The sequence below is a fragment of the Trifolium pratense genome, linkage group LG3, assembly GCF_020283565.1.
Source record: "Trifolium pratense cultivar HEN17-A07 linkage group LG3, ARS_RC_1.1, whole genome shotgun sequence".
In the NCBI taxonomy this organism is placed as follows: domain Eukaryota; kingdom Viridiplantae; phylum Streptophyta; class Magnoliopsida; order Fabales; family Fabaceae; genus Trifolium; species Trifolium pratense.
The window spans coordinates 13,500,862-13,520,516 of record NC_060061.1 but is presented as its reverse complement, the minus strand read 5'-3'; the positions used below and the strand labels follow the sequence as shown (position 1 = coordinate 13,520,516).

The 19,655-nt window shown below is 30.6% G+C and overlaps 2 protein-coding genes across 2 annotated transcripts; both read left to right on the top strand.

Moving 5' to 3' along the window:
• Positions 1 to 3,510, top strand: LOC123918774 (gibberellin 2-beta-dioxygenase-like). The gene is made up of 3 exons (XM_045970921.1): positions 1 to 566; positions 1,673 to 2,024; positions 3,106 to 3,510. The coding sequence occupies exons 1-3, from the start codon at positions 154 to 156 to the stop codon at positions 3,373 to 3,375; spliced, it is 1,035 nt and encodes a 344-aa protein (XP_045826877.1). The 5' UTR covers positions 1 to 153; the 3' UTR covers positions 3,376 to 3,510.
• A 7,002-nt stretch (positions 3,511 to 10,512) lies between these two features.
• On the top strand, positions 10,513 to 16,378 carry LOC123918773 (katanin p60 ATPase-containing subunit A-like 2). Its single transcript, XM_045970920.1, has 11 exons — positions 10,513 to 10,778; positions 11,156 to 11,329; positions 11,430 to 11,485; positions 12,503 to 12,568; positions 12,729 to 12,836; positions 13,020 to 13,086; positions 13,339 to 13,423; positions 13,760 to 13,920; positions 14,899 to 15,000; positions 15,658 to 15,880; positions 16,045 to 16,378. The coding sequence occupies exons 1-11, from the start codon at positions 10,737 to 10,739 to the stop codon at positions 16,176 to 16,178; spliced, it is 1,218 nt and encodes a 405-aa protein (XP_045826876.1). The 5' UTR covers positions 10,513 to 10,736; the 3' UTR covers positions 16,179 to 16,378.
• The last annotated feature ends 3,277 nt before the right edge of the window (positions 16,379 to 19,655 follow it).

Below are 19,655 nucleotides of genomic sequence, written 5' to 3'. Positions count from 1 at the left end.
GATAGCTCTTTTAGTTTAGTTCATAACGCCTCATTCTCCTATATCACCCTTCATGCATAAAACTATAACAACACCTCTCTCACTATCTCTTTTTCTTTCTCTCACACAATTTTATTCCTTGTAACAACTAAGAACAAACAAAGAACAAGAATAATGGTTGTTCTATCTCAACAAGCTACATTAAACGAATTATTTCACATAAACAAATACAAACCAACAAATCATCATCATGTTTTCAAAGGTGTTCCTGAGGTTGACCTTTCACACCCTGATGCTAAGACACAAATAGTCAACGCATGTATAGAGTTTGGATTTTTTAAGGTTGTTAATCACCATGTTTCATTGGACTTAATGACCAATTTGGAAAATGAAACACTCAATTTTTTTGGACAATCTCAAATAGAGAAAGAGAAAGCTGGTCCTCCTGATCCTTTTGGGTATGGAAGTAAAACTATTGGCACAAAAGGTGATGTTGGTTTGGTTGAATATCTTCTTCTCAGTACTAATCCTGATATTGTCTCTCCTAAGTCTCTTCAACTTTTACAGCAAAACACAAAAAAATTCAGGTACTCAAAAACCTCTGCTTTACATACATACATATATATAGATACGTATAAAATTTCACTAACACATACTTTGAATATTTTTGTATTACTGTCTGTCTCTGGTGTTATATAAATCAGATACATCAGTTTTTATTAACCCAACTATTTTTATATTTAGTATCGGATGGACGTAATTTTTACACATACATCTACTTATATTTCATTAATATGCCATGTTGCAAAATTATTTGTACTAAATTTTACATGACAGCACATATTAATGTCCGACGACAATGTTTGTCCCTGTTAGCATAACTCAGATGATAGAAACATTGCATATAATATGCAGAGATTGGAGTTCAAACTTTAATACTTTCACTTAATCATCTTAAACGGTAAAATTCTATCTACTAGACTACTGCTTGAAAAAAAAATTCTGACAATGCTTCGAACATCATATCATTTTGTGGAGGAAACTTGTGAGAGAAAAAATAAAAATTACTTACATGATAATATTAATATATGATTCAATACCTGTAGATTTGTTTTATACTAATTAAATTATTATCTTAGTGATTAAATTTAAATCTATCAAACTTCTAGTTGATATATGCAGATACAATGTATAATAGTTGTTGTAAACAATAATTCAATATTACAATTACATCTCACTATAATGTGACTTATTTTTTAAAATATCTCGATAAAAATCTACATAATAAAATATCATATATCGAATAACTAACTATATATAAAACTTTTCATGATGACATATAGATTAGTATTTATATGTTATCTTCAATTACAGAGCATATAAATAGCTCATAATAAAAGAAAAACAGAGCATATACATGAAACTATGACATATGAAGCACAATACTCTTCAGATTAGGTGTGTGTGTGTCAAACATGCATTGGTACCAGACACCGATACAACATTGACACTTATAATTATATTAAATTATGTTATTTTCTCAAATTTATTAGTGTCAGCGTGTTAATATCGTGTCAAGTTTGGTGTCTGTATTTGTATTCGCGTCCGTGCTTCATTAACTACGACAAAAAAAATATTATTTTGTTATGTGTGGTTTGATTTTGATTTGAATATTGTTAAACTTTGTTTGAAGGTGTGCTATTGAAGATTATGTAGTGGGAGTGAAGGAGGTGTGTTGTGAAGTATTGGAATTAATAGCAGATGGATTAGAAATTAAACCAAGGAATGTGTTTAGCAAAATGGTAAGAGATGAAAAGAGTGATTCTTGTTTGAGAGTAAATCACTACCCGGCATGTGGAGAGCTTCAAGCATTGAGTGGAGGAAATTTGATTGGATTTGGGGAGCATACTGACCCACAGATAATATCTGTCCTTAGGTCTAACAATATTTCAGGACTGCAAATTTGTCTCAGAGATGGGTCTTCTTGGGTTTCAATTCCACCAGATCATACTTCCTTTTTTATCAGTGTTGGTGATTCCTTACAGGTAACAAACATCCATTCACAAATTTACCGCATTCACACATTCGACACATCAGTGGTGTCGTTAGACTAAATGGACCGGTTTCTATCTAACGACCGAGAATGTATCAAATGTGTGGATGTGGAAAATTTGTGGTTACTACACATTAATATTGCCAAGTCTTATCTAGGCATAAGGGCTTGAGCACAAAATTTAGGCACATGCTCACAAATAAAAAAATTAAAAAATAAATAAAATAGACACATCAATTAATTTTACTTTATTCCTTTTCTATTTAATTTTTTTTAGTTTAATGCGAGTGTGGCTAAGAAATATTTATTTGGGCTTATGTCTATATAAGTATTTCTCTTACATACATACAAATCAATAAGATTAATGAATGTACACATGCGTGTAAAAAAAAAAGAATGTGCACATACATGTGTGTAAATTTATTTTGTATCAATATCTAATAACATATCTTCATCGGTCACATCATGTTTGCCAATTTTTAAATAAAAGGCTGTTACATAATTCTATGTTATGCAAAACGGACTTTACACAACATAAAATTATGTTTCTTGTTTGATTATTTATTATATTTTACGGTAAAGTCAATATTTTTGTCTCGAAATTATAAAGAACATCATTTTAGTCTCTTAAATTAAAAAATATCAATGACGTAATTTTTCACTAAAATTAATGAATGTATTATTTTAAATAGTTTCTTGTTGCATAAGATAAAATTGATTGATATTCTATAATTTGAGTGACTAAATTATCATTTTGCAAATTTTAAAAACTAAATTCTTTGATATATGATATGATATAGTTTTAAGGATCAAGTTGTTGATTAATGTATTATTATTCTTATTATTCTTATTATTATTATTGAATGAATAAAAAATTGTTTTTATAACCTAAAAGTCAATGTTATTCCTCATAATCTGCCAGCAAATAATTTTGTTGTTTTTCTTCCCTACCTCACTCAACACTATGTGGTAAAGAGAAAGACATGTCGATATTATATATGGGAATTTTCTACTAAGGAAATTTATTTGTACTATTTTGAGTTTGAGGCTTCTATATGTTTTTCAAATTTCAGGTTATGACAAATGGGGGACTAAAGAGTGTAAAACATAGGGTAATGACTGACACAAATATGTCAAGGTTGTCAATGATTTACTTTGGAGGGCCACCCTTAAATGAAAAGCTAGTACCTTTGCCATCAATATTGGTATCAAAGGAAGAACAAAGTTTGTACAAGGAATTCACATGGAGGGAATACAAGAATGCTGCTTACAAGTCAAGGCTTTCTTATAATAGGCTTAGTCTCTTTGAGAAAAAAACTTCTTCTCTTGGCCATGCCAATTGAATTAGAAGATCATAAATCTCATCCATTTTGACTATGTATGTAAGGATATGTTCAAAGAGTTGACCTTGACTTTGATACAAATAAGGAAAATCACGATACTTGTTTGTTTTTACGGCGACAAAATTTGATTTTGAATAAATTAGTTATGCAAAGTTTTTAAAATTTTGGGTTGAATATAATTTAATTTTGTGAAATTCTTTTACTTATAAATTCATGTTGAGATATCATCCCATTCAATGAGAGATTTTTAACAGGTGACCCAATTGATCTTGAAGTGTACTTATGATATCATCTTAAATTTTTGGGTTGAATTCAACTCAACCTTATAGAACAAACTTATAAGGCCAATACCACCTCTACTTATAAATTCATGTTCATGTCTCATCTCATCCAATAGATAACTCTTAGCACACGTAGATTAAATGCAAAATGTGTTGCTGTTGGTGGATGATTTCATCACTTTGATCCAGTTATGGATGTTTCGTCTAAGCTCATTTGATGGCCGCTCACCGTAGTCATGTTTCGTTAGTGGATTGTTGGCTTGTGGATTTGCTTTTGTGTTGGCGGTCGGATATGCTAGATTGTGCTCATGGTGGGGTTTTTGTTTGCTTCGCATTTGGTTTTATTTAAGGGATATTGTCTTTTACCCGTAGTGTTGGTTTTACAAGGTTGGATATATTTGTAACACCATTTAAAGTTGAATTCTACAATTTTGTGTGGTTTAGGTCTTTTAGAATTTCTATAATTTCATAAACGAAATTCAACCTTAAACAGTGGAAACAAAATTGGAATTGAATAGCCGAAATACCTCCCGTCATTGTTGTTGCTCACAATGTGCACTTAGTGGTAATTTCCACTTATTTAAATTAATAAATAAATAATTAAAGGAGATAAATCCAACAAGGTCTACTCCCCCAATTTTATTTGTTTAAAAAAAATAAAAATGAGTTGAAAAATAAATTCAAAGCTAAACATCAATTAAAAAAAACTAGTCACCGACCCGTGCGATAGCACGGGTTTTGTACACCAGCATATATGATATTAAAAAAATAAAAATAATTGCAAAAAGAATAAATAAAAACAACTCAAAATATAGTGATGATAAAAATAATAATATTCAGTACAACGATATATATAGATAAATAATTTACAAATTAACTACTAAACATTATGGAAAACTTATTTGGATCAATTAGTGAAACATAACGATTCACGGTTTCACCAAAATCCGATGAAAACATTTTTGGCAACATGACGGCGCCCTAAAATAAAAACAATAAAATTGTTAAATTTTTATTAATGTTAACTGACTTATTGCAACACATACAATCATATGATATAATAAGTATACTTACTTCATCAAGATGAAATTCAACATAATAAGTTCGATACTTGATCCGACAATAATTAACGTATTTCTCCAAGCCAGTTATTGGATTTGGATCCAATGGTGCTATGTATTTGATAACAAAAAAAAACATCAATAAATATAAAACGGGTCGAGAATGATTAGTTAGAACATATAAAAGAGAGATGACGAAAGCAATGAAAACTTTTTAAACAACGTAGCGCAAGTTGAGTTTCTCTATTTTGATGATCCATATTGGCAATGAAAACAGAAAATACGTGAAACTTCATCTATATATAGATGAAAGTAGATGATTTGAGACTATATATTGATGTGTTTTTAATTGATGATTTTTATTTAATAAAAAAAATGAATATGTATAAAATGGAAAGAAAAAAAATCGGATTTTCTATAAAAAAAAGGTTAAAAAAATACAGTAACATATTTGATTTTGTAGATGGAAAAAAAAGTGGTTTTTGTTTTTAGAAAGAAAAATAAAACGTGTTAAGTTTAAAAAATGTGCATTTAAATAATGTTGATTACTTGTTGGTTACAAAATTATTTCAACATAATTGATATGGTTTAGTGGTAAGTATATAAAGAAATATAACCAAAAAGTGATAGGCTCGAATCCTGTTGAATATATGGTTTGATTCTTTTTTTATATGCCGTTAATCTTTATTGAGAGGTGTATTCCAAAACTCCAAATTGTTGTTTGACAAAAATAATTTTATCATAAAAACTTTTAAAAATATAGTATACATTTGTAAAATTAATTTGTGCTCTTAAAATAAAATCAAATATATAGACTTCTCTCGATCAATTATACTTTATTATCTTCTTTCTTTTATGCCTCTGCTCCGCTCGCTCACTACTCTGCTTGAAATGGAACTGTCACTACCAGTTCTTATGTAATATATTTAATAAAAATTTCATCCCATTCAATATTGTATAGTTTTCTAAGTCAACTACACGTATAGCTAGGATTTAAGATAAATTAACAAGACAATTGGTTCATATCTAATAAATGTTGACCTGAATTTATAATACAGTGGTTCACGTATATACTCAATATTAATAATTCGACGACATAAAATGATTAATAATATTGTGTCAATTTATAATTGAAAAAAAAATGTAAACAATCATTTTCAACTTTATATTTTTTTTGCCTAAAAATACTATATAGTAGTATATTTTTTATATAAATAATAATTTGCATATATTAGGTGGATCATGTTGAAAATAATTTAATATATGGGCTCTAGTTCTTTGTAGATGTACATCAGTACATGTCACAAGTACTAATGTACTATGTATTTGATTTTTCTCTTCACTTCTATGTTGTCTTGTGTGATGTGTAGTTAGATATTTGTTTGAGTGAGTGTTTGAGAGAAGTATTTGTTTGGTATAAAAGTTTACGTATATTATTTATGGCCGTTTTTATGATTTTGGTGTCCTATGGGCAAACTTATAATTTGGGCCTAATTTGAATTCTTAAAAGGACCAAACTTAGGTACAGTTCCATATACACAGTTTTTACTGTGCTAGATACATGAGGGAAGTTATTTTTATTTAAAAACAATTTTCTTTTTCTTTTTTTAATTAAAAAATATAAATAACTACCTTTTTATGAGAGGAACAGGAAAAACTGCATCTAAAGAAATGCATATAAGTTTTGTCCTTCTTAAAATTCCTAAGAAACATTGAATTCAACTGCTAATTTTTTTTTAATGAAATTACTGTTATGTCAACAATCACAAAAAAATAATTGACTCTAAAAGATTCTCCGGGTGATTGTATTCCTCACCATTATCCTTTTCGTCACATTGACTTTTCCTAAAGCTACAATGCTTTGTTGGAAGTTTCGACTCTATACCTATATATCAAATGCAAGACTTTTGACAATATTCATGCTAGATGAAAAATCTTCATTTCTATATTTCTCAAAGTACAACATTATACCCCAACTTTTTTTTCATTATTATTATAACTCCAATACATGTTTAATTTAGATTGCAACTTCTTATGATATATCATTGTATTTTTTTTTTTTTGAGCAAGACATATCATTGTAAATATAAATAATTATTCCTAATGGTATTATTGTAAATATAAATTTAAAATATATGTAAATTTAAAATCTTCAAAATCTAGTTAGGCATATTATTTTTAACCATTAAATTTTTTGGTATTTAGGGTCTGTTTGGAATAGCTTATTTTTTAGATTATAAAAAACAATTTATGCAAATAAATAAATTTTTATTATGTTAATTTATAAGTTCCAACTAACATAAATTGTATTTTTATAAGCTATTTTTTTATAAACTACCTTGACAAATTTATAATAATACATAAAAAAATTATTTATTTGTATAAGGTGTTTTGCATAAGCTCAAAAAAATAAGTATTTCAAACGGCCCCTTATTTATTTTATTTATTTTGGCATATATAATATTAATATACCCCTAAAAAATTATTTTGGGCCCTAATTTGTAGGGGCCTAGGACTGTCGCCCTCCCTCAGAAACGGCCCTGATATTATTCTGCAAACGTATATTATTCTGCAAACTGGTGAACCGCCCAGACCGTCCGGGTTATCGGTTCTAGTCCGGTTTACGCGTTTTCCTCCCGTTTGCTTGCAAAATGATTTTATGCACTAGCCAGAGCGGATGCAGGTCCGGTTCTCAGTTCCAACGGTTCGACCGGTCCGATTTTGACAACGTTGATGTTCACACTCACACCAATGTGTAAGGCACTTTGGTTGTCACCAACATAAAATAGTTTTTTTTTTTTTTGTTAACAAAACCAACATAAAATATACTCCGTATGAATGTGTTGTTTTTGGTGAATATTATGTAATCCAATATTTTTTATAAAAGACGTTTTATTTTTTAAAATTCATTAAATAATTAATATAGATAATTTTCTCCATTTTATCTCACTTCACCTGGATAAGGGGATAATATGTAGCGTGTGGGGTAAACATTTCTCCATTTTGCCACCCCATGTCATCAAGTCAATTTAATGCTTTCTTTATGCCCCAAACTTCCACTTCATTTGGGAGTGGTAATCCATGAAACCGAACCATTTTTATTCGAATAAACTCTTAAGAACATCCCTTATTCAAATAATACTTTTTTTTTCCAAAATATAAGCGTAAATTGGTCAAACAAAGTTGATGTATCTACTAGTAAATTTCATTAATCTTATACATAATGTTTATCTTTCTAAAAAATGGACAATAAATGGAATAAACACAAACTTAAAAAAAAAGTGTGTAACATCCACCAATTTCAAGTTTAGGTTCCCTTTATTTATTATTCCTCCATTTGTTTTCTATTTATAGAGAGATAAACACAATGAAAATCAGTGGACCCCACTAATCGTCACTCGTGTTTATCTCTCTAATCGAAAAATAAATGGAGGGACAATAAATAGAGGAAATCCAAACTCACCAATTTTTCAACACCGTTTGCTTAGAGCATATAAGTTAGAACTGAGGCAACTTCCAATCAATGTTTCAAAAGAAAAATAAAAAACATTTCTCACCAATTATTTTAGAAAGAATAATCAAAAGCTAAATACTACAATTAAAAGAACAATAGAAAAAATGTTTAAAAACAATAATAGTAAAGTACATATTTACTAATAAAAAGATTATACTCCTAGGCAAGCACTAATTTTGCCAACAAAACTAATTTTGCTATACAATTATTTTTTGATAAATTAAAAGCATCTAGATATCAAGGTAAGAAGCGACATCCCAACTATGTTGGCACCCCGCGAAGTCCCCATCGTCTACCCGAATCTCATATTATTAAAATAAGAAAATAAAATAATTACACGGGGGCAAGACCTTACCCCAAAGGAACAAGACGGAAATCAAGCTTAAGTAGTACGATATTGAGGGAGTCCTAACTTATCATTTAAAAAGTCATCACGTAGTGTGGGTGGTAAAAAAGACCACCACCTCATTTGTGTACAAGCATGACCCAAACTAGCTAGCTTATCCGCATACGCATTCCCCTCACGAAAAATATGAGACCACTGCAAAGTAAGACCAAGGTGCTTAGGTGCAGCAATTCGACCATCTATTTCGTAAATCCCACGGAACAACATTCATATCCTCAAAGGCGCGTAGCACGTTCAATGAATCACTTTCTAACCAAAGATAATACCAATTTTTTCTATGAGCCAACTCCATATCAAGAATCAATGCCATAATTTCCGCGTGAAACATCGACAAGTAATCACGAAACAGTTCTCCACACACTGCATAATTACTATTAACCGAGTCATCCATATTCACCTTCATCCAGCCAATGCTCGGAGTGCACCACAACACCATTTTCATTGCTGCAGAGGACGATACAGCAGTGCTGGGCATGACTGCCAGCAGCTGCAGAATTTTCTGTTCATCAGGTCATTTAATCTTTGCTGCGGGAATTGAGATTCTTGCATTATTAAACCGTATGCCATTTTGTGCTAACCAAATCGCATGTAGAACATGAAGTGCAGCGACATTGGCAAGTTGTGTGAGTAAGGGGACTCCAACCTGTAATTTTTTTTATTAGAATCATAAATTAAATTCAAATTAAAATAGATTAAAAATTTATATTAAAATAAAACAAAGTTCATCTAGTTTATTTTTATTTTTTTTACTAAAAGTTCATCTTAGTTTTTTCTTCTCGACAGTGAAAAAGTTCATCTCAATTTATTAAAGTATGTATTCTCTCTTCTATTTGAGATCATGGTCACTAAAGATTGCAAATCAGAGTTTTAAATAAAGATTAATCATTAATAAATCAATGAAGTGATAGAGTTGTCTATACTTTGCAAAAATAACGAGAGTGGATTCCCTCCGTTTAATATTGACTAGAGAGGTAGCAGTTTTCATCTCTCCGATTAAAATCTTATCAATTCATGTTTTTCATTTTTTTTTTAAATTTTTTAATGGAGGAAAACATAGTGGGAGAGAATCCACTCTTATAAATAACGTGACTAAACTAATAAATATAAATATATTGTCTACAAGTCCTAAATCAACTAATAAAAATTGTCGAAAGTGTTAGATCAGACATCATGATTGTTGTTTGAACTTCAACTCTCTCACTATAAATTTAAAATGATTTTATCATTTTTTCTATCTAAACAAACTACTCCCTCTGCTCCTTTTTTAGTGTCATTTGAGAATCGTGCGCACTATTCATATAATATACTTTGATTGTAATTTTTATTGATATATAAAAATAAATATTAGCATATAAGATGTTGTTCAGTTTGTCTCGACGAGTATTTTTAAGATATAAAATTTTATAATTTTTTATAATAGATAGTTAAAGATATTTGTGATAAAAGTTACGCATTGACATGTCTGCAGTAATCTAAAATGACATTTAAAAAGGAACGAAGAGTAATAAATATATCTACAACATGCTTTATATAGTATACGACGTATATACATATTAATTGCGCGCAATAAAAAAATACTCCTATATGATACTATTTTTCGAGAATGAATCCTCTTAATTTTTTATCTTAATTTTTTTCAATTTTCACTTTTCAACTATTGATCAATATTACACCATTTTTCTTAAATTTAAATATTATTCTATATTTAAAATTCAATAATTTGAATTCCCACATTATTTTCTCAAATTTTTTCCAACATGAGAGGATGATCTTTTCTCCTATTTTCCTTATCACACAACCAAACAAACATTAATTATGGTATCAGTTGGCCCGGTGAACATAACTAAGTAGAGAATCCAGATCCGGATTTATTATACTACTGTACAGTAGCTTGATAAACGCACGTGGTGAAACACGTGATTAAAAGTTTGAGTTCTTCCACTTCAACTATCTCTCTGCATTATTATTCATTTATTCGTTGGCCTCACTCTCAAAACAGCGCGGTGGGTGGTGCTGTTCACTTGGTAGCTGTATCTATTCTTCTCTTCATCCATTCTAGAGAGAGAAACACTTTTGTCAACTCTCTCTCTCTCTCTAAAATGGCCGACGATGAACCAATGCCTACTCGCTGGTCTTTCCAGGTTTGTTTTCCTTTTCCCGACAAATTTTCTATAATCTCAGATTCCCGATTATTTTTATCCCTCGATTCTATCATTACATCTTAATTCTTCTACTAAGTTCTTACTGTTTATTACTCTATCTCCAATCAAATTTTCTTTACTACAGGTAATTGAAGCTGTTGTTATTGTTGCTCCAATTGATTTTGCTTCTTTACTTACTAGCTTTCTGAATTTACTATATCAAAATTTACTATTTGCAGCACTTGTTATTTTTTTATTTATATATGATGTAAATGTAAATGTTTGGATTGTTGATTTGGTTAGATGTGATTTAGAATCTTGATCTGGTGGATTGAATTGTTAATTTTGAGTTTTTAATTATTTGTTTGGATCTCTAGGAGTTCAAAACTTATTATGATGTTAGGCTTGGTAGGAAGAGACTGGTGGAGAAGAATGGTGAGACGGCTGATAATGCGGTTAGTAATGGAAATTCTTCCGGCATTGTATCAAATGGTAATTTTCATGGTAAAAGAACGTCGGATAAAGCTATTTATGAGCAGTTTCAAAGCCAGGTACTATGTTTGATATATCTAGTTTCGTGGTGATTTGGTAGTTACTCCTTCAAATTTCACTGATATTTGTGTTTTGTTATGCTGCATTTCTGTGTTTCAGGGGCAGAATCCGACGCACACAAATGGTTTTGCACAAAACAATGTTGATGAAACCCCGTATGGTTCCTTGATCCGTTACTTTGTAGTATTGGGCATTGTAATTAGCACATACTTAGTTTCTGTTCTGCAGAAAAGGAATAGTATTAGTCTACCAACAATTAAAAACCATCATCTTGTTGACCAAATATCCATTCAAGTTGATTAAATAGGTAATTGACCGGTAGTAGTGTACTGGTCATGTGTATTAGTTTGTAATGTACTGTGAAAGTATACATATTTTTAGTGCTAATAATGAAAACAAATCTTCCATAGGAGAATGCTATATTCTATGAGCTTGGCATGGCTTATCCGTGTGCTAACCTTTGTAGCACTAATACTGCTTGGATTGACTTATTTGAACCTATCTACTGACATAAATTTTGTGAGACTGTTTGGCAGAACTTACAAAAACAGCCTATGACATTTTTCATAAGCTTATTTCAGCTTATTTTTATAAGTTCTCAAAAATATTTTATGAAAACAAACTTACAGAATATACAAAAACAATTTAATTTAATCTGATGTTATAAAAAGTGTATGTAAGCTTATACACAAGCGCTTATCGATGTTATCATGATAAGCGCTTGTGCAATAAGCTGTTTATCCAAACAGGGCTAGTCTGGTTCTTTCGGGTTTTTGGGTTTTTGCCACTCCCAATGGAAAGAAAAAGACCATATGACATACTTGTGCATAGTTTAACACCCACTACTGTAATTTATCCTTTGATCTTTACTCACAATTGTTGCAATTACTAGTATCATCATCATCATCTCATGAGTTCTCTGACACTTAAGTACTGTAAGACTGAGAATTCGTTTCCAACAAAAGGAAGAACTATACATATTGTACAGTTGTGCATCTTTAAGATGTGACAAATGAAATTGATTATTTGATCTTTGCTCACAATTTTAACCATCAGTACTCAGTAGGATTGTCTTTATGAGTTTTTTTGACTATTATGGAACTATATGAAAGATAGAGTACTTCTTCGTTCTCTGAAGTACTGATAACTATAATTATCCTTAACATTTACAGGCAGAAGTCTTTGCTTCCACCTTTTGAATCTGCAGAAATGCGTACTTTAGCAGAGAGCTTAAGTAGGTAAGATTTCTCTTCTTTTAGTATTTTATACACCCTTGAGACAACTGGTTACTGCCAGGATGTTACGTGTTTTGGTCAAGGTTTTCTCATGCCTTTCTATTCGGTTCTAAGTTCTATATTCATGTATGTATTTATCATTTCACATAATAACCATTGGCAGGGATATCATTCGTGGGAGTCCAAATGTGAAGTGGGAAAGCATCAAGGGGTTAGAGAATGCCAAACGTTTACTGAAAGAAGCTGTAGTGATGCCAATTAAGTATCCCAAGTAGGTATCGCTGATGAAAACTTACTATGCCTAATATTCCTTAGAGCTACTGGTGCCCTTTTTGCAACAAAATTCTAATAATGGCATTGTTAAGATTTAAGATATTGTTGTGAAATGGTTTACTTAAGATATAGAATGCTTTTCTTCCCCTCGTATTGAAACTGATCTTTCTCATTTGTCTAGGTACTTTACTGGTCTGTTATCACCATGGAAGGGCATTCTCCTTTTTGGCCCCCCAGGGACAGGAAAGGTTTGTACTTATTTGGCTCTCAGAAATATTTATTGGGTTGCTTTCTCAGTTTTATACTAAATTTTTTTTTTATATATATATATATATATATATATATATATATATATTAAAAAATAAACTATGTTAGAAAAAATATATAGATTTTCTATTTTCATATTTTCAATTTTGATGATTGTGAATATGACAGTTTTATTTTAATTTTTTATTTCAAATAAATGAATAACTGTAGAATTTTTTGTTCATATGTTGCAGACAATGCTTGCAAAGGCAGTTGCAACAGAGTGCAACACTACATTTTTTAATATTTCAGCATCGTCTGTTGTCAGCAAATGGCGAGGTATGTGGCTTAAAACCATTCCCTCTTCCTTTCCTGAGTATTTTTGTTTACGTAAATCTTAATCTTGGTATAAAACTTGAAAATGTTCAGCGTTTCAAGAAAGTGAGTTAATTCTCTTGCCTATGCATCAGAATAGGAATACAAGATAAACTAATGTCTTTAGATCATGATACGACTAAATATTGTTCTTCAAATACTATGATGTTAACTACCACTGGTGGACCTCCGCATTTTAATTGCTAACTTTTCTACCTCCATTTCTTTTCTGCCTCTATGTTTAGAATGTACGAGTCACTACAAGCATGTACATTTACAAAGATTTTTTTATGATTTCAGGTGATTCAGAGAAGTTAATAAAGGTGTTATTTGAGCTTGCAAGGCATCATGCACCTGCAACAATATTTCTGGATGAAATTGATGCAATCATCAGTCAACGTGGTGAGGCACGCAGTGAACACGAAGCAAGTAGACGGTTAAAAACTGAACTACTCATTCAGGTGATGCTTGTTTCTGAATTCTTTCATATCATTGAGTTACTTGTTGGGTACTTGGGTTATAATAGTATGGTTAATTTGTTTAAAGTTTTGTTATATTTAACTTCCATTGTTTGCTACCACCCACTAACACAGCCATTGATTTTTTCCCTTGGGATATCATATCTGGGAACTCTGTTGATTTATTTCTTAGTCTAAACTCTGTTGATTTTTTTCTGCGGGCAATGAATACAATGGCGATGAGGAGAGGATTGAACCTATGCCCTCATGCTAACTTTGAAAGTCATCACCTATACAGGATTCTTTTTTCAATGCCTCCCACACCCACCCTTCCCTATGTCGGATTATGTTATATGTGATGGGGACAAATGCCCTCACTGAGTATGATGAGGAATTTTTATTGAATATACATGTTATTGACATAAATTATCCCCATTAACCAGCAACTATGACTGAGACTTGAGTCTTAACCAATATTATCTCTTGGGGAGAAAGCAATAAAAGGTACTTCACAATTGCAAAAATTCACTACTAGTTTAAATGTAATATCACATTCACATCTTAAATAGGCAGTAATGACAATCATTGGACTTGTAGAAATTTCAGAACACTTCATATTCTTCACCATTTTACTTTACAGATAATCCTACATTTCTTCTAGTTCCCATGCAGTATGATGGAGGTCCTTAACCTTATACATAATTTGAACAGTAATACAAAGATTAAAGAGAGATTATGTCTCACAAATATCCAAATAAATTGTTAAAAATTAGCTTTTGCAGTACCTTGACGTGTTCCATTAGGTTATTTAAGTTTCCGTGGTGATTGGCATTTGGAACGGTGAAAGTTTTTCTTTTTTCTTCAGTTTGTTCCTTCTGCAAAGTCAGTCTTAAAGTAAATATGAATTATCAATACACAATGGTGCTGCATTTATATTCTGCCATGCTTTCTCCAAAATTAATCATTTAAATTAGATTGCAGATGGATGGTTTAACACGGACAGAAGAACTTGTTTTTGTTTTGGCGGCGACAAATCTTCCCTGGGAATTGGATGCAGCCATGCTTAGACGTCTTGAGAAGCGAGTATCCTTCCAAAGTTTATGCTTTTTGCTTAGTGTTCATGATAATTGAATTGGTCAAATTGTTCTAGTTTTCTAAATGACATTTTAATTCATGGACTTTGAAACTGATTTTGGGGAAGTGCCATGTATTATCTGTTAGATTTCCTTTTTCTTGGGAGCATTGAGTAAATTATTAAGCATTTCCATCACCTCATTACTTATGTTTTCTAGAGTACCGTAATTAAAACATTTTATTCTTTACAACTGAACCTAGTGTGCTTTCTAGTTTGCTTTGTTTTCAAGTTATCAAATTATCAGTAATTGTTGTTTTAGGGTTAAGTTTCATCTGCATTTGAAGTAGGCACCCTTACACGTGCATGTAAACATGGTATGCATGAAATACAGTGCACCCTTTTTATTTATAGTACTATATTTATTCCAACATTAGGGATGTACCAGCATTTACTATCTTTTAGATCCGTTTTGTGAGATAAAAATGTTGCCACTTCATTTTTGCCCCTTTCGATAAGCAAATTGATGTTCATCATCTTTTACTGCAACATAGAGGATATATCATAGTTCACTGCTTATTTAGCTGGTGTTCAACAAACAATCTCATGTTGCAATTGAATGCTGCATTAATTCTTTTTAATGTTTGTTCCTTAACCATCAATGAAAGATCCTTGTACCACTTCCAGAACCAGAAGCAAGAAGAGCGATGTTTGAGGAACTTCTTCCTCCACAGACTGATGAGGAACCGATCCCCTATGATTTACTTGTGGATCGGACGGAAGGATATTCAGGCTCGGATCTCCGCCTGCTTTGTAAAGAAACTGCAATGCAGCCATTGAGACGCTTAATGTTACAACTCGAACAGGAACAAGATGTGGTGCCTGAAGAAGGTATGTTGATTACAAAATCCAGCCTCAATATTTATCCATGATGTGTGGTGCCTGCATAGGAACACCGATATCTGTTCCCTTTTAGTTGATTTTCAAATATGAGCATTTCTCATTAAATTCGAACAATGGTCTCTATTCTCAATTTCTCATTATTATCGTTGCAGAGTTGCCAAAAGTTGGGCCAGTCAGGCCTGAAGATGTAGAGACAGCTTTAAGGAACACACGGCCATCTGCTCATCTCCATGCCCACAAATACGACAAGTTTAATGCTGATTACGGTAGTCAAATACTTCAATGAAATAGTAGTTGTTACTGTTAGGTGTCTGTGATCTGGTTGTCATAAAATCACCGCTGTACAATAAGGAAACAAAAATATTATTTTGGGTACAGTGATGTTTACAGATTTTGTTAACATGTTTATCACTTTATATGCGAGCGACCATTTTACTTGAACGTTTTTCAAATGGTTATGATATTTTATATTCCTCAGTTTGTGCTTCTGCAGCAGTAATATTACAATCTGTATGCAACTTTATAATTGATTTTGTACATTAGTATTACCAAGTATTTTTACAAACTTGAGGCAGAAATGCGTGTTTCAAAATGTCATACTTATTTTGTTTTACTTTGAAACAATATTTTGTTGACAAATTCTCACCTCCCTTCCCACAAGTTTAATTTTCGCACTATCTTATAGTTAGAAAATGAAGACATGTTTCAATGAAGTATTCTTCACGTCAACGCTTCAGAAAATCCTTGAACAGAAAGCTCTTCATAATTCTTATTTCTGCAGACTAATGGTGATTTGGTTTACATGTGTGTGGATCAATTGGAAAACTCAAAATATGATGGTTTTTAGGTCTCAAGATAAAACTAATTTTTTTTCATTATTATTATCGATATTTTGGTCCGATTCACAAGTTATAACTTGACGGGTTGTTGGTGTGGAGAATCTCTCTCGTGACTTAGGATTTCTTGATCTTAGAGTGGCCCTACCCAACTAACTCTCTCTAAATAAGAGCTCGCCCATCTCGATATGAATGAGAGAAAAGGTATGTCCTTCTGTGAGAGACTCCGAAGTGGGCTGCTTTCAAGGGCTAGAATTTTCCAATTTCCACATGAGATTGACTTAGCTTGGTCTTTCTGTGTACCCAGAGTCAGTTTTTTGCTGGTAAGCTTCAGGATTTTTCCTTAATTTTCTATACTTGTTTTGTAGCCTTTAAAGTGCCAAGGTTATGTGTTACTTTATTATCATATTTTTTATATATTTTATTTATTATGATAAAATCATAATATTTTTTTAATCTCATAGTATGTAATAATATTGTGATAAAAAATCATCGAGCTCAATTTAGCATGAACAATAATTTATTTATTTTTGTATAAGCAACATAAACTATAGAGAGTTACTTATAAAATTAGAGTTATTGTGCTTTATAACTCATTATAAATATTATACTTTTACCAAATCAAACTGTTGAATTAAAAATTCTCATTATTGAACGAATACATTTTCCAAATTTTACAATATAAGAAACAAATTACGTTGGTACTACAACAAAGGATAAGTTACACACATTTAAATTAACCAATAGAATAAACAAATAATATACACTAGCTAGCTGATTCATTTTCCTTGATTCGTGCAAACCTTCTTATTCCAATAGTGGCCCAACTTTTACATCATTCTGCAAAATATGAAGTTGAATACAATAAGAAAAGGTGTAAGGTATTTGAATTGAATGAGAAATTTTTGTTATGATATTTAATTTTAGAGGATGATTTAAATTCTTCTACTATGTAAAATTTATCGTTTCGATGATAAATTGGATGAATTTTCAATATGAATAAATTTTATGAAGTATTTTGTCGAAGTTAATTTTAAAAAATTTCAAATATTACTTTTTTGACGTAAGAAATTTCAGATATTATTTAAAAATTATGAAAGAATGATTTATAAATAAAATCTTAAATTGGTCCATGGAATTCTTTCAAATTTTAGAAAATGAACCCTTTAATTTTTTCAAGATTTTCAAATTGGTTCCTAAATTTTGAAATTTTGCAAATTGGTCCCCCTTTTTTCATATTTTAAAATTATCCCTCAACTTTTTTTTTTTTATAGAAATAGCCCAACAAAGATTAAGAATAAAGGATTTTATTACTCTCCGAACAAAAGAATTTTGAAATTAAGAGTGCGTTTGGACTTTGGATGTAGGAATTAGAAATTGTAGAGGATTTATAATTCTAAGCAATTCAAATTAAATGATTGTATTTAAATTACCATCATTTTTAACTATGTGTGTCTGGATAGAGAAATAGGAAATTTTATTGTGAACATTTTGAGCCACTTTTATAAATTTGAAAAGTTTTGGGTCAAATTTAAAATTTGAAAAAGGACCAATTTGTAATTTTCATAATTTTAACGGACCAATTTGCAAATTTTTAGGGACCATGTTGCAAATTTTGAAGAAAAAATATGGGTCAATTTGCAATTTTAAAAATATTATAGGTTTCAATTTGAAAATTTTGAAACACATGGAAGGAATGAATTTCAAATTCCTAGCTTTTTGGTTTCATTTGAAATTTCTTAAATTTAACTTGGACAAAATACTTCATAAAATTCCATCATTTGAAAAAATTTCAAATTAATCATCCAAACAAGGGAATTTAGACAAAAAAATTTAAATACCCTCAAAACATTCCTCCATCCAAACACACTAGAATTCAATTGAAGAATTTGAATTGCTTAGAATACTAATTTCTTTAGAATTTCTAATTACGTCATCGAAATATATCCTAAGCAAAAATAAAAAAGTTATCTTTATCAATTTGGAGTAAAAGGGTACCATAATATTATAAATAAGCATTCACCTTTTGCCAACTAACAAATATGGTATTTTTAAGGTAATCACTTCCTTATTCCAAAGATTTGATGCATAGATGGAAGTTTAGTCCCAGTGGTTGAAGGTTTGGATGTTTGAGGAGTTGGCCTAGTTGTAGAAACAAGAATCTTTTGAATGCTTAAATCTTTGGAACTCATATTGTGATGTCTAGCTAGAACCTTTAAATTGGAGGGTTTTTTTTTTGTGTGTATGGATGATGGATCACAAACAATTAAGTTTGATGAAACATGGCATTGAGGCTTTGTGTATTTATAATATGGAATGGAAAACAAAAATGCCATGTAACTTAATATTCATTGCTTAGAAATTTCTATTATTTTTCTTAATTCTTTCACATTTATTTTAATGTTCAACAAATTAAATTTGAGTTTGAAATGTTGTGTGTTGGTGCAAGATAGTATGGCAAGTGTATGTAGCTTGTAACACAAGGACATATCCAAGATAAATCGGCAAGACTAGTCCTCCTACATGGCCATTTTGCTATTTAATTATTTAATTGGAGGTTTAATACTCTCTTTTTTTGACTATATTGGCAGTTTAATACTTTAATAATAGTGTTATGATACAAAAGATAGGAGTAAGTAACTATTGAAATTGTGAAGAAAATTACTCTTATCGTCAAATTTGAATACACGTGACCATTTTAAGCCCCTGTGTGTGTTTGTTTGACAAAGATATATTTATTTACATTTTCTTTTCATGATATTTTTCACATTTAATCTTTTCTCACGCAAAAGGCCAAGTCATGTGCAACCTCAACAAGTCCTTTTTTTTTTTTGTATTGTATTTTATTTTATTTTATTATAATCATCATATACCCGTTGCACAATATCATTGTCTTAATATATATATATATATATTACTCGTGCGAA

What these genes read in the sequence shown, in the direction of transcription:
- LOC123918774 (XM_045970921.1), top strand. Translation starts at nt 154, where the DNA reads ATGGTTGTTCTATCTCAACAAGCTACATTAAACGAATTATTTCACATA. An exon ending in CAAAACACAAAAAAATTCAG is followed by an intron (nt 567 to 1,672) that starts GTACTCAAAAAC and finishes CTTTGTTTGAAG; the next exon opens with GTGTGCTATTGAAGATTATG. An exon ending in GTGTTGGTGATTCCTTACAG is followed by an intron (nt 2,025 to 3,105) that starts GTAACAAACATC and finishes TTCAAATTTCAG; the next exon opens with GTTATGACAAATGGGGGACT.
- LOC123918773 (XM_045970920.1), top strand. Translation starts at nt 10,737, where the DNA reads ATGGCCGACGATGAACCAATGCCTACTCGCTGGTCTTTCCAG. An exon ending in ATGAGCAGTTTCAAAGCCAG is followed by an intron (nt 11,330 to 11,429) that starts GTACTATGTTTG and finishes TCTGTGTTTCAG; the next exon opens with GGGCAGAATCCGACGCACAC. An exon ending in AGATGTGGTGCCTGAAGAAG is followed by an intron (nt 15,881 to 16,044) that starts GTATGTTGATTA and finishes TTATCGTTGCAG; the next exon opens with AGTTGCCAAAAGTTGGGCCA.